At 30.6% G+C, this 27,425-nt stretch overlaps 2 protein-coding genes and 2 pseudogenes across 2 annotated transcripts; 3 read left to right on the forward strand and 1 right to left on the reverse strand.

The window, feature by feature from the left end:
• Nucleotides 1–1,035: 1,035 nt before the first annotated feature.
• Nucleotides 1,036–2,750, reverse strand: LOC114179736 (Alcohol dehydrogenase transcription factor Myb/SANT-like family protein). Its single transcript, XM_028066160.2, has one exon. The coding sequence runs from the start codon at nucleotides 2,333–2,335 to the stop codon at nucleotides 1,403–1,405; it is 933 nt and encodes a 310-aa protein (XP_027921961.1). The 5' UTR covers nucleotides 2,336–2,750; the 3' UTR covers nucleotides 1,036–1,402.
• Nucleotides 2,751–6,584: 3,834 nt separating this feature from the next.
• LOC114177835 (UDP-glucosyl transferase 73CC6 pseudogene) lies at nucleotides 6,585–8,301 on the forward strand (annotated as a pseudogene).
• Nucleotides 8,302–13,786: 5,485 nt separating this feature from the next.
• On the forward strand, nucleotides 13,787–15,519 carry LOC114177834 (UDP-glucosyl transferase 73CC6 pseudogene; annotated as a pseudogene).
• Nucleotides 15,520–25,179: 9,660 nt separating this feature from the next.
• On the forward strand, nucleotides 25,180–26,954 carry LOC114176882 (UDP-glucosyl transferase 73CC6-like). Its single transcript, XM_028062067.2, has one exon. It carries the CDS (start codon nucleotides 25,363–25,365, stop codon nucleotides 26,782–26,784), a length of 1,422 nt encoding a protein of 473 aa, XP_027917868.1. The 5' UTR covers nucleotides 25,180–25,362; the 3' UTR covers nucleotides 26,785–26,954.
• The last annotated feature ends 471 nt before the right edge of the window (nucleotides 26,955–27,425 follow it).

Genomic DNA, 27,425 nt, shown 5'->3' on the forward strand with positions numbered 1-27,425 from the left:
AATATTCAAGAAGTGTTAAACTTAGTTGAAGTATAAATAAAATAGTTGACATTTGATTAGAGATTAAATAAATCAAGTTTATAAAGAATTTAAAATAAAACCATTTGGGATGATAATATACATAGGAATTCCCCCATTTATTTATTTATATATTAAGGGAGTTGTCTTATCACACAAATTATTTCCTCATTTTACTCTTACTAATAGTTTTTTATAATATAAAATTTACAAAAACACCAACTAAAAATATATTAAATCATAGTGGAGAAAACAAAAAGATAACTAATTGTCAGTAAAAAAAAAAAGACCCAAAAATAAAAACTAACCACCGCATTGTATATAATCATATTTTAATGCATGTGCTAGTCACTTAATATTACCCAAAGTACAAAATCAAAATATTACTGATAAAAAGCACTGACATTTTTTGTCAGTTGTATTTAAAAAATAATTCAAATCATTATTAAATATTATATAAAAAATAAAATGTTTAAAACATTTGTTAATTGATCAACGTAAAACAAAGAAAATATTATATGTAAAACACATACATACATAAAAAAGTTGATGTCAATAAAATATAAAGATGGAAGATATTTGTAATCCTCACTTAATGAAATATAAAACAGTTAATGAATTTTTTTTTTTTTTAACACTAGAGAGCAAGTCTCTCCAAAGAATTCAAACTGAACGGGTTTTCTTCTTCTGATGAAGGATGTTGTTTTGAAATTTCTGACTGCAACTTTTTATCAGATTTCTCATTACTTCCCTAGTTATGTTATAGATACTTGTATTGAAGTATGCTTTCATACCCAATTGCACATATTTACTTTATATTACTTTTTGCTACAAGACGCCCCAAAAGCACGATGAACTGCTACAGGTTTCAGCAAACCAACAAGTGATCTTGCCTAAACCAGAATCCCCACAAAGAAAGAACAATGTAGACAGATGCAAGAAGCAGATAAACCCAGGAAACAGACAAGAATGAATATTCACCGGAAATCCAGAAACCTGTGCTCAGAAGACAATCAATGACGAATTCATGATATTCTTATTTTTAAGATTAATACTACCATTCAAACAGAACAGTTGTTGATGTTTTGAACAGAGACAATGACTTGCCCAATAACTCTATGAGTTACTCTTAATAAATCCAAAGTACACAAACCAAATTTGCAAGAGATTCTGTCATCTGCTTTTATTTAAACATAGGAAAAAGACGGCAAGAAAATCAAAAACTACAAAATGAATATCTAAAACTACATCCTTCATTCATCCAACACCAACCAACCTAACACCGTGACCCTTAAAATTACAAGAAGAAAAAATGGTAACAGCAATGCAATATCTAAACAAACAAACAATACTGGAAACCTTCTTATTGAGACCTTAACCTTAGTTAGGGCTGCTGAGGGGAAGACACAGTCTTGGCCTTCTTCTTTTCTGAAACTGCCTTGGCAAAGGCCTCAACAATCCGTTGTTGTGACTCCAGAATCATCTCAGTGCGCTTCATTTCCATCTCCATGCGCATGCTTTCAATCTCCCTCGCCATCTCCATCTTCATCTGTTCCATCCTCACAAATCCATCGCCTAAAACCTTAATCGCAGCCACCACCTCCCCAACCGGGTCTCTCTCTCTCTTCTTCCCAAAATTAGAATTAGGGTTAGGGTTTTGATTCAAATTAGGGCTGAATTTCTGATTCCCAACCTTCCCAAACATCCTGGAGCCAGACCCGGGTTGAGCAGGGGACATCCCGGTGGGAATTCGAATCCTAAATCCACCGGCACCACCGGAGCCCGGAAACCCATTCCTGTACAACTTGTTCAAGCTCCGAGTGTGGCCGTTGTGGTTGATCTCCTGGTACAGATCTTGATCGTCCTCGTTTTCGTCATCATCGTTGTCACTATCGGAATCGTGTTCGGGTTTGACAGGAGAGGGACCTTTCTCCATGGAGTCCATGAGCTTGAAGTGGACCCAGGAGGAGTTGAATCGGGAAACGGGGAGGGAGCGAGCGCGTTGGATCTCGGTGCGGTAGCGCTTGCGGAGCTTCTCCATTTTGTGGCGGCACTGGACGGGGGTTTTGGGAGGGGAGGCGTTGGGGCAGCGGTTTGCGACGGCGTCGGCGACCTCTTGCCAGTGGGTGGCCTTGAGGTTGCCGCGGCCGAGGGAGTACCACTTGTCGCGGTAGGCGTCGATGAGGGCGAGGGTTTCATCGGGTGACCAGCAGGGAGGAGGAAGGCGGCGGGAGGAGGGGGGCGCGGGGAGGGGAAGGGGGATGAGGGCTAGGGGGACGGCGGAGGGAGGGTCGGGGGGTGGTGGAGGAGAGGCCATGGAAGAGGAATGAAGGAGAATGAGAGGGGAAGAGGGGTGAGATAGAGTGGGGGAAAGTGGGTTTGGGTTTGGGTTTGGGTTTGGTGGTGGTGGCGTTTGGTAACATAGTGGGTGGTGGTGTGCGGCTGGTTTTGAGATGTGGACAGGATAGGACGAGGGAGGGCACCACCGATTTGGTGGGGGAAGAGGCTAACGTGCGCCGCTCTCACTATGCGCACCCACTCACTTCACTTTGCCCTGACTTGGACGGTGGTGATTGGGTTAGCATTTTGTTTGCTCCTCCAACACCGCACACATCACCTATCACATATCTCATAGGTTAGCTTAAGGTTACTCTGCCACTACTCTCTGTTCATCTTTCACTCACTAATGCACCAACTTTTCTCAACTATTACTTTTAATCATCATTTCATTCTAATGATTAAATTAACTAACCATAGACTATACTATACCCTACCCTGCACACACTACTAACACCACTCTCCAAATCAAACTTGAATTGCGCCTCTCTCTACACTACAGAAATTTCTATTAGCACTCCCCTAAAGAAAAGACAGGAAAAAACAATAGAAGGTGCTAGAATAAACTATTCCAGAAAGATAGAAATAAATTAAGGTTAATGAAATCATTTTACTGTGGAAGGACAGAATGAACTTAGTAAGTAGGGAGTGAAAATAGTAAAAGCCATTTAACAATAATGTAGGATATGCTCAAGCCTATTTAACTTTAAAAAATGAGGGTTACTGTAAACAATTTGGATCAAAACCTTTTGTAAATAATATTTAATTGATTTTTTTATTGTTTAGACTAATACGCTAATTTATTTAGAAAATATAAGGGATATAATAATGTTATTGAATGAGATCTTTATTATCTAATCACCATGTTTACACTTACCCATTTAATAATATAAAAGATAAATTACTCTTAATTTTTTTGTTTATTCATAAATTCAATATGGTTCCTGTGTTTTTCTTTTAAGTGTTTTGTTCTCTTAATTGTTTATATTAAAATCTGTTCCGAAGGTAACATATAGTAACGCTTACAAAATTGTCACTGTAATAGTTTAATTTAAATAAATAAAAACTGAGTATACTGACTTTTTAAAAGCCTCTAATTATATAAGTTAGTAATTTTCAATTAAAATAATATTGGAAAAATAATGATATTCAAATTATATACCATATTTTATTAACCTAATAATTTTATAATTTTTATATATAGCAGATTTCCCCTGTTATTGCCAATAATAAGTATACTATTAATAAAAAAGTAAATTTTAAAAACAAAGTTACTACATTATTAAAGAAACATTTTTTATGACTATTATGTGTATAATTTCTTTTAAGAAAATAGTAAATAAAAGTTACTAATGCCTAATGATATATAGAGGGCATATTTCTTTCATCTATCTTTGTCCCCCAATTGTTCATGTAATATTCTCAATGTTTTCTCCCGTATAAGACAATATGATTTTTTTTTTAATTTTCTAATATATTTTTATTTACTCTTTTTTTAATGGTTGTGAAATTAAAAGTCGAGGGAGTTTATTTGTAAGTCTATATTATTTATATAATGGAAAGAGTGGGATTGAGAAGAATGGGCGTTGATTTTGTGAAACTTTGACTCTTTTAGATTTTTTTTTTTACAGTATCTATCTATAATTCTTTTAGTACTATCAAAACATCTTTAAATTAAAGTTTGAATTAAAAATTTAAAATTAGAAAATATTTTTAAAATATATTAATAAAATTTGCATTCAAAATTCAAAATAAAAAAAATTGTAAAATGATTTTTTCTTATGGATTGTTACGATGATTTTTGAACAACTTTTACATAATAATGATAAAATTTAAAATATTATACAAATAATAAATAAATAATTAAATATTCACATCATTAATAATCTGGAAATAAAATAAATAATTAAATATTAAAATTAATATTACATTTAAAATTACGATACATTTATGTCAAAGTTAATATTTCTTAGTCAAACGTAAACATTAAGTTAATGTCTCTTTGTTTAAATAATATAACTGTAATGCAAACAAAAATCAAGTGCTTTAAGAGTAATCCCATGTGTTGCCATTAAAGAGGCTGAAAATTTTGTCTCTCTAGATCTTTCAGCACACCCATACACCCACATCACGTGGAAGTTTGATGTTAACTCTAGTTTAAATATTTTTTTTCTCTCTCAACTCTCTGAATCGTCTTTTAAGTATAAAGAAATTTCACGTTCAAAAGCAGAAAATATTTTGAGAATGCGTGGTTATTCCGAGCAATACTAGCAAACGTAATTGGATGGGATCGAAACATTGATGCTATTGGCAGAACTTTATTATGACTAAGGGAAGCATGCCTCCCAAAAGTATTTAATTTTATGTTTTATATGTAATTTATATTATATATATATATATATATATATATATATTAAGTTTTGAAAATCTTTTATCATTTTATTCATATATATATATATATATATATATATATATTATATATGTATTTTTATTGTTTAAAAAATAAAATAAAAATTAATTTGATGGATGTTCGTTAATAAAAAGTAATAAGATTTTGTCTCTGTACATAATATTTTTTTTCACTAAGTTATCAAAAAAGTATGAAATTAAAAAGAAAGATAAAAAGATAATCGAGAACGAGATCGAAAAATATATTATCACAATATATCTCATAAGTCAAGATTAGTATTATATTATGATTTATATATCTTTAAATTTATGATTCTCTTATTCCTATTACGATATTTTTTCCAACTTAAGCTTTTCCCAAATTAGTATGAACCCTAATCCAGATTTTAGGAATTCTTTTATCAAATTGGCATGAACCGTAATTATAGTTTTCTCAAATTAGTATACTTCTAAATTATGAAATTTAGAAATTTTGTATTTTTAGTTTAAATTTGAAAATTTTTATGAGTGTATCTAGATTGCATTACAAATTTTGTTACATATAATAAATTAGTTGAATAATCTTAAATTGAAATATAAATGAAAAAAATTAGAAATTGAAAAGTATGTCCATGAATCAATGTGGAAAAACAATTTAATTAAAGGAAATGAAAAGTTTATTTATTTGATTAAAAAAATAATTTTATATAAAAAAAAATTATTTTGGCATCTCTAAATTTTTTATTCAAGTTCCACCACTGATTGGCATACGTCTGTGGAGATCAACAACTCCCTTTGTCGTCGATTGAGGGGCTTGTTCCGATAGACCCAATAAGTCCAAACATCGCTTAGGAGTTGAGGTCAAATGCAATTTAAACACTATCGGACGGAGCTGGATTAGGTCGGAACATTGGAGACGTTTGACAACTCTCTTTGCCCTCGATTGGGGGCTTGTTCCGGTACACCCAATAAGTTTCACATCGCTTAGAAATTGAGGTCAACGCAATTTAAATACTACTGGACAGAGCTGGATCAGGTCGGAACATTGGAGCCTTTTGACAACTCCCCTTGTCGCAATGACAACAAACAAAAGTCAAAGACAAACTCTCTGTAAAGTTAGACTTTATCTTTCTGGTCCTGTATTCACACATGCACAATTATATATATATATATATATATATATATATATATATATATATATATATATATTGAAAATACCAATTTTAGACGATTTAAAAAAATGAAAATGTTTAATAAAAGATATACAAATTAATTTTACACGATTATGATTATTTATCGACTATTATATTCTTTAATTTTTTAATATAATTTAAATGATTAAAAGTTGTATTTGTTTTATATATGCATATTCCATATTATAATGACCTTTTCCACAAGAATAAAATTGAGTATACAATTATGTATAGATGTTCAAAACAAATATATTCACAAATATTCAAAAAAATTAAACCTTCATAATAGTCAAAAGAATGACTACTATCATTAATATTTTCATGATTTTCATGATTGTGAATGTTTAAAATTATTACATTGAGTTATAAACATTGTGAAGTTAATATCTTTCAAATTTAATCATATTTATTATCATAATTTAAAATTTGGTATCTACTTTTAATTTCTTAATTTATTTTCAATTATTATGAAAAAAAATCATTCGTCTAAATCATAATGGCATGCGTTGCACGAGTTTAAGAAACTAATATAATTATAAGTTAAAATGTTATTCTAATCACAGTTAAAGAAAAAAGTAAACAAAATAAAATAAAATAATCTTTTGTGCACATGGAATCTTGCGTAAATAACCACGACCCAAAAAAAATAATAATAATGGAATCAGAGAGTGAGGAGGAGCTTCCTTCGTGTTGAGATGCATTATATCAAAAGCACTGTTAACAAGAAAGGGTGAAAGCATCGTGTGTGAAGTTTGACAGAGCAATAATGGAAAATCAACACCCACCACTCAACCTTCACTTCATTCCTTTCCTGGCACCCGGCCATCTCATCCCTCTCTGCAACATAGCCACACAGTTCGCCGCACGTGGCCACCGCGTCACCGTCATCACCACTTCCTCCTACGCCCGAATCCTTCGCAAATCCAGCCCCTCCCTCCTCCTCCATGTCGTCGACTTCCCCGGCGGCGAAGAACTCATGTCCGCCGCCAATGATCTTGAAAGCGCCCGGAATTTCTTCCACGCCAGCATGCTCCTCCGCGACCCCATCAGCCGTTTCCTAGAGCAGCACCGACCCGATTGCGTCGTCGCCGACTTCTTCTTCCACTGGGTTCACGACGTGGCGAACAATCTCCGCATCGCCAGACTCGCCTTCAACGGCTTCTCCCTCTTCACCGTGGCCGCCATGGAGTCCGTGAAATCAAACCCCGCACTTGTTCCCGACAGCGGCCCCTTCGTGATCCCGGATCTTCCCCACCGCATCACCTTGTGCTCGAGACCACCCAAGGGGGTCTCCGCCTTCATGGAGAGGCTTCTGGAAACAGAGATGAAGAGCGACGGTCTCATCGTGAACAGCTTCGCGGAGCTCGACGGAGAAGAGTACATCCAGCACTACGAGAAAGGCAAGGCCCACAAAGCCTGGCATCTTGGGCCAGCGTGTCTGGCCGCGAAAGGCGGCGAAGAGAGGGGCGAGAAGAGAGTGGTGAGCGAGGAGGAGTGTGTGAGTTGGCTGAACTCGAAGCAGGCAAAGTCTGTTGTATACGTATGCTTCGGTAGCATGTGTCGGTTTCCCGATAAACAACTTTACGAGATAGCTTGCGGGCTTGAAGAAGCGGCGCATAATTTCGTATGGGTGGTTCCGGAGAAGAAGGGGAAGGAAAAAGAGAGCGAGGAGGAGAAGTTGAAATGGCTCCCGAAGGGTTTCGGACAGAGGAACGCAGAGAAGGGACTCATTATCAGAGGGTGGGCCCCGCAGCTTGTGATCCTGGCCCACACTGCTGTCGGGGCCTTTCTCACGCACTGCGGTTGGAACTCGACGTTGGAGGCTGTTACAGCTGGAGTTCCCATGCTGACGTGGCCGGTGTTAGGGGATCAGTTCTACAACGAGAGGTTGGTTACTGAGGTGCGTGGGGTGGCGGTGGAGGTGGGCGCCACCGAGTGGAGAGAGACCGGTTACGGGGAGAGGGAGAAGCTGGTCACCGGAGATTGCATCCAGAAGGCTGTGAGGAGACTGATGGACGGCGGTGATGAAGCTCGGGAAATCAGACGGCGTGCACAGGAGTTTTCGGATAAGGCTAAACAAGCTGTTCGCGATGGAGGCTCCTCTCACAATAATTTAACTGCGCTCATTGCTCATCTCACGCGCCTCAGAGACACACGCTAATCCTTATGCCTTCACACTGCTCACCACAATAACCTATGCTTGTTTGTTAGTGCTTCTATTATCAATCTTACACGTGTCGTTTTATCACTGCATTTAACTTTGTTGCATTCTTATCTTATGTACTTTAATATGGGAAAAGCTATTTTTGTTTTTCTTTCACTATCCTTGACAATAATAAAATATTAAATATTTAATTAAGGGGAATTGATACTTTTACAACCTCTGAAACTCATATTTACTCCTAACGGTTATTTATACTATTTTTCATTCAACAATTTAATTTATTATCTAAATTTAATATTTTATTATCGATCGCTGATGTTAAATAATTGTATTTGTAAGAGCTGGTCTCAAAATCATTTTTTCTTAATTCAATTACTGAAAATAAAATTTATTATAAGATAAAGGTATAAATTTAAGTAGTTGAGGATAAATAACTACTCCTTTATAAATTGTTGGTATTATAAAAAAAATGTAAGATCATCACTCTTTCTTCTTCAGTATGCATTTTATGCTCTGTTGCAAAGGCTTAGGATTAGTTTCTCATAAAAATTACTAACAGTACCATTTCGGAGTTGAAAAAACTCTTAAAATGGAGTGATTCAAAATTTGAAATTTATATTTTGTACACGTAGATTGATATTTATCTGGAAAATTGAGTATTTTGTAAACAAATGGTGTTGATCGTCCGGACTCGATCTGATTCATAAAATTTTATAAATGTAGAAATTGAACCTAAGTTTCCTTTTTGATAGTTAATATTTTATATATGAGAGATATTTTGATCGGTTGGTTATAATATTTATAACTTTTTTTATAAATAAAGGTTAATTCTTCTCAGAGTTACGAGAGCTATTTTATGACTTTAATATTTTTTATTTTACAGTAGGTTAAGAGAATATTTTATGCTTGTTTCGGTGAGAAGATTCAGATTTTTACGATAACAGTAGTATATTAAGGAATTCCCACAAAACTTCGATAAAACACTTTAGGGGGTTTTCTATTTGTATTTTTTTTTTGTTTTTCTGTAATTTGGGTCGTTTGTTTTTGTTTATGGGTTCTTGGGGTTGAATATGCCAAGGTTCCATATTTGGACGAGGACACGTAACTTTATACTCTTGGGCCAATTTTTTTTTTTATGAGAACTCAAGTTTGGGTCTTTCTTCCTGTACCTCCAAAATTATTTTTACACTTTAAAAAAAAAATTAAATTGGAAAAATATCCTTTGATCATATAAGTAAAGTCACGAACATCACACCCTTAAAATAAATTTCGGATGTCGACTTTCGAAGTCAAAATATATAATCGAAAGTTAATTTCCAAAAATCAAAATATATAATAAAAGTCGACTTCTGGAAGTCAAAATATATAACTGGAAGTCGACTTCGGAAGTCAAAATATATTATAGGAAGTCGACTTCCGGAAGTTAAAATATATTACTGAAATCGATTTCCGGAAGTCAAAATATTATTTTTAAATATTACTTTTTTGTTTAATTATTTTTAATACATTATATAAAAAATTATATATATATATATATATATATATATATATATTTATTTTTTAAATATATATTAAAAATACATAAGAAATAAAATAAATTAAAAATATTTAAACTTTATATTAAAAAAAATATTAATTATGTTTTAACTACTTTTAATTTTATTTAAAGTTTGTGTTTTCTAAATTTTAATTTTTATTTATTTCTTTTTATGTTTTCATATTTCTTAATATCTATATATATATACTTTTATTTTTATGTAATGTACTGAAAAATAAAAATAAAAATAAATAAAAATAAAACAAAAAGTATTGTTAAACTTTAAATAAAAAAATGAAAAATGAAAAATATATTCTGTTTTTATTTAATTTTATTCAATGTTTAATTTATTAAAATTTTAATTATTTTTTAGTTTATAATTTTATGCTTTATTAATTTGTTTAATATATAATTTATAAATAAATAATATATTTATTATATATATATACATATTATTTTTTATTTAAAATATTACATTTTCAAATAAAATAAATTAAAAAAATCCGTTTGTATATATACATTATTATTTATTTATTTTAGTTTTAATTTTTTTTATACTTTTGTTTTTGACATTTTTAAAACTTGTTTATATTATAATTTTTTATTTTGTTTAATATGTATTTTTGAATATATATATATATATATGTTTAATTTATTTTTTATATAATATATTAAAATATAATATTTTCAAATAAATTAAATTAAAATACATTTGAATATATATATATATATATATATATTTTGACTTCCGGAAGTCGACTTCCGGTAATATATTTTGAATTCCGGTAGTATATTTTAACTTTCGGAAGTTGACTTCCGATGATATATTTTGACTCTCGGAAGTTGACTTCCACTAATATATTTTGATTTATGGAAGTCGATATTTTTACTTCTGACAGTAGACTTCCGATGATATTTTTGACTTTCGAAAGTCGACTTTCGGTTATATATTTTGACTTTCGGAAGTGGACTTCTTCAGGTTATATATTGTGACTTCCGAAAGTCGATTTCGGTTATATATTTTAACTTTTGGAAATTGACTTCCAGTTATATATTTTGACTTCCGAAAGTATTCTTCACCGAAAGTCGACATTCAGAAACAATTTTGGTAATATGATTTACGTGGTTTTGTTCAAATGGTCAAAGAATATTTTTGGAATTTTAAAAAATTTTGGAGGTGCAGAAAAAATAGAAGAAAATCCTCAAGTTTTATACTACAAAAGTCCTAAGTTAAAAATTAAACAAGGGGATATGAGAGTGTAATGGAGTTGGAGGCTTGCAACAAGCACGAGCCTGTGTGTACATAAACAAAACCTCTAACTAAAAGGGTCATTATGCTATTCCTATGACACATGTTTATTGTAAAATTTAGATTGCAACTTCCCTTTAACACCTTTGGAAGTGACCGAAATGAAATCATGACCGAAAATATTACTCATCGATTTAGTTATTGATCTGATTACCAATTTAGTTATTGATTTAGTCCCTATTTAGCTACAATAATTATTTTAATTAAATGAAAAATTGTATACATTTTAACCAAATTTGCAATCGAACTAGGGTTTAAAAAACTCTTTTGTTAAATTGATTTTGTTATTATTATCTATCAAATTCGTGATCAAAATTTTGATTGCTAATTTGGTATTCAATAATTTAAGATGACATAGTTTTGATTACTAACTTTTTTACGACTATGACATAATTTTGATTACTAACTTTTTTATGACTAGAATTTTCACTTCCATCTAGTGTTGGTAGTTAATTCGGTCACTAGAAATATTTGCGATCGATATTATTCTCTTAACAACCAATTTTGTTAATGACTAAAATGTATTATTTTAGTGAGTGAACTTGTTTGATAACGTGGTACACATCATAAAAAACTGCTCATTGCAAAAAATGTTGAATTGAAAATTATGTCCTCATCTCACAATTTCAACTTCTTTTTCATAACCAGCAACACGATTTCTCATAACCAGCAACACGATTTCTTAGTCATAAATAAATAATTGTATTTTTTTTAATTTGATTATTATCGTAATTTTAAATGTAAAACTATACTTAAAAAATTTACAGTCCACCTTCGTTTGCTCTCTTACTTTGTAAAAAAAAAAAATATGCAACACGTTTTACACTCATTTACCATTTTATTTTTCGGTGTCATGTTAAATGTATAAGTGTATAATTGTGTGTTTTCTAAACGATTTTAACGGTAACCATATAAAAAAGGCTTAAATAATAATTTGGTCATAATTTTTGTTTAGTTTTTTTAATTTGATCCAACTTTTAATATATTTTTCTTCAATCTGGTTATAATATTCATCAATTTTATTCAATTTGTTCACTTTTGTTCACACTGTTAAAATAATTAACGGATTGTAAATAGTAACTTTCGCATGTCATTTTGTGATTTTTTTTTTTGACTATTTTATTTTTATATTTTTTTAAAATTATTTTTTTTATTAAAAAAAGTCCACGTGTCATTTTATGATTTTCTTTTTAATTTTAATTTTCTTTTTTTTAAATTTAAAATTTTTTATTTAAAAAGAAAATCTACGTGTCAAGCCAATGTCATACCACGTGTGAGGGTTAGTTTATTACATTCAATTTGGTCCTACTATTCATTATTTTTTTTCAATTTGGTCATAATCTTTCTTTTTTAAATTTAACATTTTTGTTCTTCTCCAAATTACGACAAAATTTAATTTGTATATAAATGTTATATTGATATTCTTATTAAAATACATATTTTTATTAAATATTTTTAATTTAGAGTTAGATTTGGTTTAAAATTAAAACGAAAAATTTCGAAATAGACAATAACACCATTAATTTAAAATTTTAAGTCTTTTACAAATTTAAAAGTAGTGAATAACACCATTAGCTTTTTAAATATTATCTCAATTTGGAGAAGAACAAAAATTTTAAATTTTTAAAAAATATTAGGACAAAATTGAAAAAAAAAGAATATTAGGACCAAATTGAATATAATAAACTAACCTTGACACGTGGTATGATATTGGCTTGACACGTGGATTTTTTTAATAAAAAAATTAAATTAAAAAAATCATAAAATGACATGTGACATGATATGAGTTTGACACGTGGACATTTTTTTAAATAAAAAAAAAAGTTATTTAAAAAAAGTTTAAAAAAATTTAACAATCACAAAAATGAGACGTGACAATTACGGTTCACAATCCGTTAACTATTTTAATAGTGTTGGCGAAAATGACCAAATTGAATTAAATTGACGAATATTATGACGAAATTGAAAAAAAAAATACAAGTATGACTAAATTGAAAAAACCAAATAAAAACTATGACAAAATCATTATTTAAGCCTATAAAAAAATGTTGATGTCAAATGTATAAGTGTGTAATTGTGTTTTTTGAAACGATTTTAACGTTATCTTTATAAAAAAATGTTGATGAAGAAAATTTAGAATGATGTATATTGAAGTTTATGGTGTGTTTGGATGAGACAATTCAAGAGAGTGATTCATTTATTTAGAGAATTCGAAATTCTTTGTAATAAAATGTTTTGTTTGGATAAAAAAATTAGAAAACATTTAAAATACATGCATTTTTTTGAAATATTTCAATTAACTATATTAGAAAAAATTCAAATACCCTAAAAAAAATAGAATTTGAAATTTTTCTCACAAACCCTCACACAACCTCACATTTCAAAGATTGTATGCCATGAGAAAAAGTGAACGTTAAATTCACAATTTGCTTTGAAAAATGTAGCAGCAAGCTTCATGCGACTTTCGAACAAGTCGAAGAAGAGATTGCCCCTACAGTGTATTTTCCACTGTCGACACTGAAAAGTCATGATAAATAGATGAAAAATATATTTTGAATACTAAACTTTTTACGATTTTCTTTTATAACATGTGTTATTATTTTAAGTGATTTTAAAATATTAAAAATAAAAAAATAAAAAAATCACTTAAAAAATATTATTATAAGATAAAATTAATTATAAAAAATTTAGAAGTAAAAAAATATTTTTCTAAATTGATTCATCATGTGTGGATGAAAAATTATCAAGTTTTGTTATTTCAAAAGTGTATTTTCCACTGCCGACACTGAGGCAGATGATAATATCTAATCTAATGGCAACCGTCCCATTGCTTCCAAAGAAAATGGACCTTGGGTAACACGCATATTTTGTCCTGTCCTGTTTAGGGTTAGATTCCCAGACACCGAAGCTTCATCCACAAAAACTGCTTATGGCTCGTTCAAACTATAAAGTGGGTGCCAGAGAGTGTTGTGTTGAGTTGAGTTCAGGCAGAATGGACGTAAAAGACTACCCACTCAAGCTTTACTTCATCCCCTACCTCGCAGCGGGTCACATGATCCCTCTCTGCGACATAGCCCAATTCTTCGCCTCACGCGGCCATCACGTCACCGTTATCACCACCCCTTCCAACACCCAACACCTTAAACCATCCCATAACTTCCGTCTCCACACCCTCCAATTCCCTTCCCAAGAAGTAGGCCTGCACGACGGAATCGAAAACGCGACCGCCGTCACCGAAAAATATAATTCCTATAAAATATACACGGCCACCATGCTGCTCCGCCAACCCATCGAGAGTTTCCTGGAGCAGGACCCACCGGATTGCGTCGTCGCCGATTTTCTATACCCCTGGGTCCATGACTTGGCAAACAAGCTTCGCATCCCCAGGCTCGTTTTCAACGGATTCTCCCTCTTTTCCATTTGCGCCATGGAGTCCGTCAAAACGCTCAGCATCCATGCCACCGGTCCCTTTGCCATTCCCGATTTCCCTCACCACATCACCTTGAGCTCATCTCCGCCCAAGAACGCACGGGAATTCTTGGAACCCCTACTCGCGATGGCGCTCAAAAGCGATGGTTTCATTATCAACAATTTTGTGGAGCTTGACGGGGAAGAATACATCAGCCACTACAAGAGAACTACTGGGCACAAGGCCTGGCACCTCGGGCCAGCGTGTCTTGCTCGCAGAACCACCTTGGAGAAAGCGGAGAGAGGGGCAAAGAGCGTGGTGAGTGTGCAGGAGTGTGTGAGTTGGCTTGACTCGAAGCAAGTGAACTCGGTGGTGTACATAAGTTTTGGTTCCGTCTGCTATTTCCCGGATAAACAGCTTTTCGAGATAGCATGCGCTATAGAAGCGGCGGGTTATGGATTCATATGGGTGGTTCCGGAGAAGAAAGGAAAGGAAGAGGAGAAGGAAGAAGAGAAAGAGAAATGGCTACCGAAGGGGTTTGAGGAGAGGAATGGAGAGAAGGGGATTATTATCAGAGGCTGGGCTCCGCAGGTGCTTATCCTGAACCATCCCGCTGTTGGCGCGTTCCTTACGCACTGCGGGTGGAACTCCACCGTGGAGAGCGTAGCTGCTGGGGTTCCCATGATTACGTGGCCCGTTCACAGCGAACAGTTCTACAATGAGAAGTTAATAACGCGGGTGCGGGGGATTGGGGTGGAGGTGGGCGCAGACGAGTGGAACTTCTCTGCTTTCTTCGAGAGTAAAAAGCTTGTGGACAGAGCTTGCATAGAGAAGGCTATGAGGAGAATCATGGACGGCGCTGATGAATCCTTGCTAATCAGACGGCGAGCAAAAGAGTTTGGGAAAACTGCCATACAAGCTGTTCAAGAGGGTGGTTCATCGTACAACAATTTAACGGCTTTGATTGATCATCTCAAACGACTGAGAAACTCCAAGTTAGAGTGACTCCGTTTAATACGATGTTCCTCAAACTCTTCGTCAAGAAGTATATATGCATTGTATCCCAAATAATTTAAAAATACTTCTTTCCCTATAGTTCTCCTGTGTTTTTCCTAAACATGTTGCAAATTCCATTAAATACAATTCTTTGTTACTTAATTACTACTATTCACTTGCAATGACATATTCAAACAAATTTACTGTTGCCTAAGATCTTTTAGTACAATTATGAAAGAAAAAACAAAAAATAATGCAATATAAGTTATTATTATCATTATTAGTATTATTATCATTATTATTATTATTATTATTAATTATTACTATTATTATTATTATTATCATTATTAATACTATTATTATTAATTATTACTATTATTATTATCATTATTACTACTATTATTATTAATTAAGAACTATAATAATAATAATAATAATAATAATAATTATTATTATTATTATTATTATTATTATTATTATTATTATTATTATTATTATTACATACACATTTTACTTCTACTTAAATCATGGTTCAATTACTTTACCATTTTATTTGTTTGTTGGTTATTTATCTTTACATTTGATTTGAATAATATTTCAATTCAAAAGAATAGTTACTAAAATTAGTAAAATAATAAAACTGAAAAATAACCTTTTTATTTCAAATAATTATTTAAGTTTAAAATATAACAGTTAAGAGGATAAAATTTAAAAAACAAAAAAAGACACCAAAGATATTTATCTCTTTGTAAATCTATAACTATATAAGGAGGATTCCTCTTTTGTGTCCACATTTTATAATTCTAACTTTACCCTTTACGATATAATTATTTGTTAAATTTTTTAAAATTAATGTTACTTTTACAAATTTTTATAAAATTATTTATTTATTTCCTTCTTTTTTTTCTCTTATTCATTAACAATTATTTTCTCATATTTTCTCCATACATTTATTTTTGATAAATACAATATTACAATATCATTAACTACTTATATAATATCATGCATGTTCAAAAAATGTGTACACACAGGCGCTCGCGCCTAATCGCGCCTGTGTTTATGCTAGTGTAGTGTTATTATTGTTATTACTAGCAAAAACTCAGGCGATGTCGCAATGTGTTCGCATTTTTTAATTTTTATAAGAATTTGAGTTAGATCAAGAATATTTACTTTCGAAATATATATATATATATATATATATATATATATATATATATATATATATATATATATAAATTTTAAAATAGTTGTTAAATAGAATAATTGTTAAAAAAAGAGTTTTTAAAATAACGGTCAAAATAAAAGAGATTTTAAAAAAATGGTTAAAAATAAACTAATTATAAAATAATTAATTTTTAAAATAATAATTAAAGTTAAAATTGGAAAATGAAAAGTAAAGACAAAAGAGGGAATCCTCTTTATATATTGTTATAGATTATTATTATTATTACTATTACTTTTATCACTATGCGATATTATTTTAGTGTTATTATTATTATCTATTATCTATTGTCAACACCCAATTTTGTCCGGTGAATGCATTTGTTTTGTTAAATAAAAAATAAAAATGAAATAAAATAAAAATATGTTAGGTTTTTAACTTTAATTCTATCCTGAAAAAAAAAAGAAAAAAAAAGAAAAGGGAAGCAGAATCTAATTTGTTTTAATTATCACGCCCTTTTTATGAGTCCAAATGTTTTATACATATTTTCACCCCATTATTTGCTATCTACACTCTTCACATGACATGTCAGAAAATGACGTTTTATAATTTCTTTTTTTAGATAATGGTATAATATCAGGAACAATATTTTTTATAATAATTTGAATAAATATCTTGCATTTACATGATGTGTCTATTTGATTTGTCAGATACAGAAGGTATTATTTTAATAATTAGACGCAAATATTCCCGATAATTAGAAGAAAATATTTCTGGTAACAATTAGAATCGATTGTATGAATAATATTATAATTTGATCACAATCTTTATGTGATGGAAAAGATTCTTGTAATTACAGACAATATTTCGTTAATAATTATAATCAATACCGTTGTGGATATTATGCAACAATTTAATTGGTATAATATGTTTTCATCATGACCAATCCATTCCTCAAATATTTTTATTATAATTAAAGATTAGGATTGTAGTGGTAGCAAGGTGCCTATATAAGCACAAAACTTATCCAATGGAAGACACAGAAAAAAAAATCTAAAACCCTTCTATTTTTTATTACTAGAGCACCCACGCAAAAGGGGCCAACTTAAGGTAAATTATCTTTGCTCCCAATATTATTCATGTACTGCTTAGATTCTCTTATAATATCAAATGTATGATCGATTGACATGTTGTATGACTAAATGTGTGGGGGCTTGGGGTCTCGACGTTAGATGATTTTGGATTTGGATTTGTCACTGATATGCTCAACCCTTCTCTCATTTTGTTTGGAATGTCATTACCTTGGTAATTAAAAAGATTTTTTTAGACTTTAATTATCTCTAAAAGAAATAATAATAAATAAATAAAAAATAAAAAATTATTATTTCTTTTATATAAATATTGAATACATGTCAAGTGTCGAACTTGCTTGATAATCAAAATACTCGTTCATAGGCTTTTAATTGTTTTTCTAAAAATAATAATAATAATAATAATAGTAATAATAAATAAAAATTATAAAATTGTTTTTTGAATATTATGTCAAGTCTCTGATTTGCTTGATAATTAAATCTTTTATTGTAGAATGTTGATTCTCTTGATATTAATAATATATATATATATATATATATATATATATATATATATATATATATATAATTTAGAAAATAATAATAATATCAAACAACATTTTTTTTTATAAAGAACTACGTTATCCATGATTTTCCAAAATTAAAATACGTCGTCGAGCCAATAAAATAAAAACTTAATTTTGTTTTTAATCTTTATTATTTTGTAGGTGTTTTTATTTTGTTTGATTTTTTGAGAACAATAAATATTTTAAACATCAAATTTTATCTTACATACTTAATTAATTAAAGAGGGAACCGGGGAACTGTCTTAAGACAAATGTTGTGGGGTGCTAATACATTCCTCACATGTAACCGATTTCCGAATCCAAATTTGGTTTTGAAGACTATTTTTTTAAGGTTTTTGTATAGTTTGATTTTTTAAAAATATATTTTCGCTGTCCCGCCACGATCTCGGTTGCAATATCTATTATTATTATTATTATTATTATTATTATTATTATAGTTAAACACACATTTTACATTTATTTACCACAAGATCATATTTCAATTACTTGCACTTTTTATTTGTTTTGTTGTTCATTTTATTTTTATATTTGTGTAATTATTTGTTGTTAATGTATATCTTTATATATAATTATAAATTATTATAGTTCACATTAGTCTTAGTGTTAGCATTAATATTAATATTTATAGCATAATAATTATTATTATTATTAGTTCATTATTATTTTTATTATCATTATTACTATTTATAATGGTGTTATTATTATAAGTGTTGTTTTTTAATTATAGAAAATATTGTTATAATAAATAATATTGTTAAATAGAGTTTTAATCTTTTAAAATTTGTATAATTTATAATTTATAGTATTATTAGTATTAGTATTTTTAATGGTTAAATAAATATAATAACAATTATATTATTATTCAAAAAAAATTTAAAAAAAAAATGTTCACACGAATCATAAACTATTATAATTATTTCATAAAATCAATTAACTGTATTATATTGTGATATCAATTCTATTTATTATATTTTATAAAAATGTTCACTTTTAATGTCGTCCTCCTTCACGATGATATATTCCAATTTTGAGAAAAAAAAAATTTAACGAACCTTAATTTACAAATTCATGATTAAACCGACCCATAAATAAATAAAAAAAACCTCGGTGTTCTTACCTTGTCAATTACAATTAGAATTGTAACGTGTTTGTATCTATGTGATTAAAATAATCAAGAATAAACCCCTCAATAAAAAAAGGGTTCACTCGACATTCATAAGTAATTTAGAGTCATTAATTTGTTATATCATATTTAATAATATTTACAATTATAAGAGTAACTCAAATAATCTTTAAATTATTTCGAGTTTAATTTAAATCTCTAAAATTAAATCTTTAGTTTAACCACGTGTTATTATTTTCACTTAAGTTTTAGATTAGACATCAGGATAAATAAAAAGACGAGTCAATTTTAAGGATTCAAATGGAATTTAAAAAACATGAGAGGGTTATTTGAGTTTTATTAATTTCACAAAGTAATAGTTAACGACGATGTCCCTCGAGGCTTTATTCTATGTGCTCTTTAATTTATGGAATAAACTTATAATGAAAAATAATTAATATTTTTATATTAAATTGTTTGCAACTTTTAATAGATTTATTTTTAGATTAAATCATTCCATAAATCTATATTTTTGTAATGAAATTTTAAGTAGGTCCCCTCATTTTTATTTGACTCAATTAAGTCTCTATTTTTGAAAATTCGTTGCATTGAAGTCATCTTTGTTAGTAGTACACTAACACTGGTAATTCTATGTCACGTATCAGCACTTGATTTTTTAGATTTTTTTGATTTGTTTTTAGAATTTTGTTTTTTAAATGTCACGTGTCATTATGACATGGTGCCGTGACAGAGACAATGTGATGTGGCGGTGGTAATGCCACGTGTTATTATTCGATGTGAAAAGTCTCAATGTAGATCTTGTATTTGTTATTTTTTCTCAATTTGGTCCCAATTTTTTTAAAAATGAATCAATTCCATCCTTATATCAAATTTAATTTTTATATGAATTTTACATTGGTATTTTTATTAAAATTGATATTTTTGTCAAAATTAAGTTTATTTAAATGTATATTTTGCATTGAACTTTATTTAAATATTGTTTCAAATATTTATATATCAATAATTTATAAGCAAATGTTAGAGTTGGTTTAAAAATAACAATTTTATAAATTGAATTGTAAAATTTTAGATAAATATATTTATTTAAAATTGTTATAAAATTATTTTAAAATTTTATATTTGAATTTATAAAGTTTTTGCAAAATATACATTTAAATAAACTTAATTTTGTTAAAAATATTAATTATATTAAGAATACCATTTTAAAATGTATCTAAAAATTAAATTTGATATAGGGATTAAATTAATGCAATTTCAAAAAAATTGGGACCAAATTGAGACAAAATAACATATATAGAGACTATATCGAGATTTCTCACATCCAATAGTCAATAGTGACACGTGACACGTGACACTGCCATGGCCATAATCACATTGTCTCTATATGGCATAATGTCAGATTGAAACGTGACAATTTTTTTTATCTTTTAAAAAAAAAGTTATAGAAAAAAAATAAAAAAATTAAAAGATACGTGCTGACACGTGATACATAGTTAATAACATTAATGTACTACTAACGGAAACCATCTAATTGCAATGAGTTTTCAGAAATAGAAACTCAATTTAGTCAAATATAAATGAGAGGATCTATTTGAGATTTCACCCGTAAAAATAGAGATCTTGAAATAATTTAACCCATTTATTATTTTCATAATTGACATATTACCATTTTCTCTGTTTTGAAAAAAAGGTACAGTCGAGACAAAAATTAAATAACATAAACCTAAATAATATTTTTTCTAATAAAATATATGATAAATGATACGCTGGACTTAGAATCTTATGGTGAACATTTGTTCTTGTGGAATTGATAATTGAGATAGATATATAGAATCGTACAATCCAGTCTTTGTTTTCGACGAAAATTAAGGGATCGATGATTTGCGCTGATAGCTCTTAAACCAATGAAAAATTACACAAAAATCAAAGTGAATTACTTTTAAAATTTTTCGTATTGACGCGAAGATTCGAAAAGGAACAGTGACATTCAGAATAAATAAATAAATAAATAAATAAATAAATATATATATATATATATATATATATATATATATATATACTTATTTTGTTAGATTTGTCTATATGTTTTATTTTTATGTGATTAAATTTTATTATATTTTTATAATAATACAATGGATAAAATAAAATATATATTATTACTAAATTAATAATATAACAGTAGATAATAGTAATATAAATAATAATAATAACAATAATATAAATATATAATAACAACAATTTACATATCAATTTAACATAATTTATATTAATTATACTTTATTTAATCATTCTTTTTTTTTATATAAATTAATTTTTTAATTTATCAAATCTGTCACATCTCTCACAAAATCTCAAAATTTAATCTTCAAATTCTTTTATCCATCCATTCAAATGTCTTAATTCAAACAACACACAATTATTTTTTCATCTTTTCAAATCCTTTCACTCGTTCTCTTTCAAATCCGACTTTTTTGTATTTTGGGATTTATTGGAAGTAAAATTTGTATAAGTGAGTTTCTTATTTTTCATTTTGAGAAAATGGATAGTCGTCAAGGTGGAAGATGACATTGAAGGTGCAATCATCCTTTTCCCGACTGATTTCTTTATTTTTTTAAAAAGGTAAATATCATCATGTTAGATGACGTTTTGTTCTATTTAGAAAACATGAAGTCGTCCTCATACATGACGACTTCACTTTTTCAATTTTTTTCTTTTTATTGTTTTGTTTTTTTAAATTGATAACTGAAAATTTAAAAAAAAGAAGAAAAAATAACGAAATCGAAAAATTAAAAAAAACAATAATCAAAACTAAAAAATTAAAAAAAATAATGAAAATTGAAAAATTTGAAAAAAAGGAAAAATAATGAAAAAAACCATTAAATCTGAAAAAAAAAATAAAAAAATCTGAAATATTTTAAAAAAAATAATGAAAAGTGAAAATTTTGAAAAGAAAAATTTAAAATAATTAAAACTGAAAAGTTTGAAAAAAAAGAGAGTGAAAAGTGAAGGCATGTTAGATGACGACTTCACTTTTCAATTTAAACAAAGTCATCATTTTCAACGAGGACATTACTTCAAAAAAAAAGATCTGCAGGGTGGAGGACCACTTCATCCTAAATGTCGTCTTCCTCCATACTGACCCAATTTGTTTAAAAAAAAACGAGCCATATTTTACAATTTTGTGGTCAAAGACCCTGAAATACAAAAAAAAAAAAAAGCCCTTCAAATTACCTATCACATCTAAACACACTCTAAAGCCCGGAAGATGAAGAGTTTAAGGAAAATCCCAATTAATATGTAGACGTGTTGTTCAAGTAATATGAGTATAAAATCCAACAACCATTTCTTAAACACCTCTTAAATACTTCTTGATAGTGCATTTAAGAGTTCATTTAATTTCTTATGTTTTTCTACACAAACACATTGTCTCTTGGGCTACTCATTTCTCAACTTGTTCGTAATAGGCATTATTTTTGTTACCAAACTCTCAATACAATTATAACTTTATACTAAGGATGACTTAGTCCAAATCATTTGCGCAAGTGAATATTTTATAAAATTATCTAAGTTTTTCGATAGATTTTATCAATTGATCTTTACTTTCACCTATGGTTTATTGTTTGGAGTTTTAAAAAAAGTCAAACCCCCTAAAGTGTAACATATTAAGGAATACCCATAAAACCTAGATAAAAGACTTTAGGGGGGGTTTTTATTTGTATTTTTGGTTTTCTTGTAATTTGGGTTGTTTGTTTATGTTTATGGGTTCTTGGTTGAATATACCAAGGTTCCATATTTGGAGGAGGATATGTAACTTTATACTCTTAGGTCAACAATCTCTCTATAAGAACTCAAGTTATATACTACAAATGTCCTAAGGAAGTTAAAAATTAAACAAGGGGATACGAGAGTGTAATGGAGTCGGAGGCTTGCAACAAGCACGAGCCTGTGTGTAAAGATCAACAACAACTCTAACTAAAAGGGTCATTATGCTATTCCGATGACACATGTTTATTGTAAAATTTAGATTACAATTTTCCCTTCAAAAAACAAGTTTTGTTGAAATTGAAATAATGACTGACAATATTAATAAGATAAAAATAGTTTAACCCACATCTTTTGACTCATTTTTAACACATTCATTCAATTACCATTAGATCATTTATTTTGATTATTTCAAGTGATGTATTGTGATAATCAAAATGGTGAGTTAAAAATGAGTCAAAAAAGTGGATTAAAGTATCATTGTCATATTAATAATCGATTCAGCTATTGTTATATGGTCACTGATTTAATTACATATTTCAGTTACATATTTAGATACTGATAGTTATTTTAATTAAATGGAAATCAAATTTGTAATCGAATTAACGATCAAAAACATTTTTATTAAATTAAATTTGTTAATTTTAACTATCGAATTAGTTATCAACAATTTAAGGTGATCAAATTTTAAAAATCGATTAACGATCAAAATTTAAATGACTTGAGATGTTTACCGACTATAATTTTTACTTCCATTTAGTGTTGGTAGCTAATTCAGTCGTTAGAGATATTTACGACCATTAGGAATGTTTGCGACCGTCGGTGAATACAGTTTCTTGATAACGTTGTGCACATCATAAAAAACTGCTCATTACAAAAAAAGTTGAATTGAAATTCATGTCGTCATCTCACAATTTCAACTTCTTTTACATAATCGGCAACACAATTTCTTAGTCATAAATAAACAATTGTATTTTTTTTAATTTGTTTACTATCGTAATTTTACATGTAAAAGTATATTAAAAAAAATTTACAGTCCACCTTCGTTTGCTCTCTTACTTAAAAAAAAAAATATTTAACACGTTTTTACATTCATTTTCCACGTTATTTTTCGCTAGCATGACAAATATATAAGTGTGTAATTGTGGTTTTTTTGAAACGATTTTAACGTTTACCGTATAAAAAAATTGTTGATGTCAAATGTATAAGTGTGTAATTGAGCTTTATAACGATTTTAACATTAACTGTATAAAAAAATGTTGATGAATTTAGAATGATGTATGTTGAAGTTAGAGTTTTATTACATGTGATTTCAAAGACTGTATGCCACGAAACTGCAGGCTGGAGTGACGAGAAAAAGTGAATGTGAAATTCAAAGTTTGCTTTGAAAACTGCAGTAGCAAGTTTTGATGCGGCTTTAGAACAAGTCGAAGAAGTGATTGCCCCTACACTGTATTTTTCACAGCCGACACTGAAAAGTCATGATAAATGGATCCATTATGGAAGAAAATTTATCAAGTTTTGTTATTTCGAAACAAACGCTCATTCCCTTGTAATGCACTCTTCTAACAATGCTACAAAATTTCTTGTATAATTGGACATTTCTTAAATTAATACGTCTGAGAAAATCCACTCCGTCGGCACTAAACCTTAGCACTTTGGCTAATAGAAACAAATTGATCGGAGCTAAAGCTCCTTATGAATGAGACTGATAAAAAAAATAAGGTTTCACAAATTTCATTTCTATCTAACAGCTTACGCACTTATTGTACTGTCAATAAATGACATTTAAAAATTACATTATTAATTGAAAAAAATTATATTATTATAACATGTTAGTGAGGTGGTGAAAATATGATATAAGAGATGAGAGATGATGTTAAATTACGTATGTTTGTCTCCCCGGCAGAGTCGGTTCGGCGTTGTCGCTATGAAGGTCTGCACATCAAGACAACATGATGACCTGTATATGATTTCTTGATTCCACGTGCTTCCTCGTAAACATCTTTCCATTCTCCACTTTGACTCAAACAAACTTTACTACGGTTAAACCAAATTAAAAAATTATATGCAAAAGTGACTTAATTGTATAAGACTTGCATAGTTCACAAGCTGTATAAGGAAACCCATTGCTTCCAAAGAAAATTGACCTTGGGCAACACGCATATTTTGTCCTGTCCTGTTTAGGGTTAGATTCACAGACCGCAAAGCTTCATCAACAAAAACGGCTTCTGGCTCGTTCAAACTATAAAGTGGGTGCCAGAGAGTGTTGTGTTGTTGTGTTGAGTTGAGTTGAGTTCAGGCAGAATGGACGTAGAAGATCACCCACTCAAGCTTTACTTCATCCCCTACCTCGCAGCGGGTCACATGATACCTCTCTGCGACATAGCCCAATTCTTCGCCTCACGCGGCCATCACGTCACCGTCATCACCACCCCTTCCAACGCCCAACACCTTAAACCATCCCATAACTTCCGTCTCCACACCCTCCAATTCCCTTCCCAAGAAGTAGGCCTGCCCGACGGAGTCGAAAACCTGACCGGCGTCACCGACATCTACAATTCCTATAAAATCTACACGGCCACCATGCTGCTCCGCCAATCCATCGAGAGTTTCCTGGAGCAGGACCCACCGGATTGCGTCGTCGCCGATTTTCTATACCCCTGGGTCCATGACTTGGCAAACAAGCTTCGCATCCCCAGGCTCGTTTTCAACGGATTCTCCCTCTTTTCCATTTGCGCCATGGAGTCCGTCAAAACGCTCAGCATCCATGCCACCGGTCCCTTTGCCATTCCCGATTTCCCTCACCACATCACCTTGAGATCATCTCCGCCCAAGGACTCGCGGGAATTCATAGAACCTCTGCTCGCGATGGCGCTCAAAAGCGATGGTTTCATTATCAACAACTTCGTCGAGCTTGATGGCGAAGAGTACCTCAGCCACTACGAGAGAACTACTGGGCACAAGGCCTGGCACCTCGGGCCAGCGTGTCTTGCTCGTAGAACCGCTCTGGAGAAAGCGGAGAGAGGGGCAAAGAGCGTGCTGAGTATGCAGGAGTGTGTGAGTTGGCTTGACTCGAAGCAGGTGAACTCGGTTGTGTACATAAGTTTTGGTTCCCTCTGCTATTTCCCGGATAAACAGCTTTACGAGATTGCATGCGCTATAGAAGCGTCGGGTTATGGATTCATATGGGTGGTTCCGGAGAAGAAAGAAAAGGAAGAGGAGAAGGAAGAAGAGAAAGAGAAATGGCTACCGAAGGGGTTTGAGGAGAGGAATGGAGAGAAGGGGATTATTATCAGAGGGTGGGCTCCACAGGTTCTTATCCTGAACCATCCCGCTGTTGGCGCGTTCCTTACGCACTGTGGGTGGAACTCCACCGTGGAAAGCGTAGCGGCTGGTGTTCCCATGGTTACGTGGCCCGTTCACAGCGACCAGTTCTACAATGAAAAGTTAATAACGCAGGTGCGGGGGATTGGGGTGGAGGTGGGCGCAGACGAGTGGAACCTCTCTGCTTTCTTCGAGAGTGAAAAGCTTGTGGACAGAGCTTGCATAGAGAAGGCTATGAGGAGGATCATGGACGGCGCTGATGAATCCTTGCTAATCAGACGGCGAGCAAAAGAGTTTGGGAAAACTGCCATACAAGCTGTTCAAGAGGGTGGCTCATCGTTCAACAATTTAACGGCCTTGATTGATTATCTCAAACAACTGAGAAACTCTAAGCCAGAGTGACTCCGTTAAATACGATGTTCCTCAAACTCTTCATCAAGAAGCATTATGCATTGTACTCCAAACAATTTTAAAATACTCCTTTCCCTATAGTTTACCTCTGTTCTTCCTAAACATGTTGCAATGACATATTCAAACAAATTTACTGTTGCATATAAGGTTTTTTGGTACAATTATGAAAGAAAAAAACAAAAAATAATGTAATAAGAAATGATAGGTTGACACCCACATTTGACCACCTTTTTTACCAACTTAAAAATACCTTGTAACTCAAGACAAATTAACTTATAATTTATGAAGGTAATAAAAAAAGTAGTCAAATATAGGTGTCAACCTATCATTTCTCTAGCGCAATATAAGTTATCAGGTTCTTATCTCACAATTAGAATTTAGGTTCTTACCTCACAATTAGAATTGTAACGTGTTTGTATCTATATGAATCAAATAATCAAGAATAAACCCCTCAATAAAACAAAGGGTTCACACGACATTCTTAAGTAACTTAGAGTCAGGCAAAAAGCTGACTTTCGTATTTATTTGCCATACAAATGGACAGGACAGGGATTAAATTCACAACTCATTTCATTTAAAAAGAAATTAGTAAAAGAAATAAAAAATACACGCAAAATTAAACTTCGTTTGGA

This window comes from Vigna unguiculata, chromosome 3 (assembly GCF_037176805.1).
Source record: "Vigna unguiculata cultivar grain cowpea cultivar isolate G323 ecotype 2 chromosome 3, ASM3717680v1, whole genome shotgun sequence".
Lineage (NCBI taxonomy): Eukaryota > Viridiplantae > Streptophyta > Magnoliopsida > Fabales > Fabaceae > Vigna > Vigna unguiculata.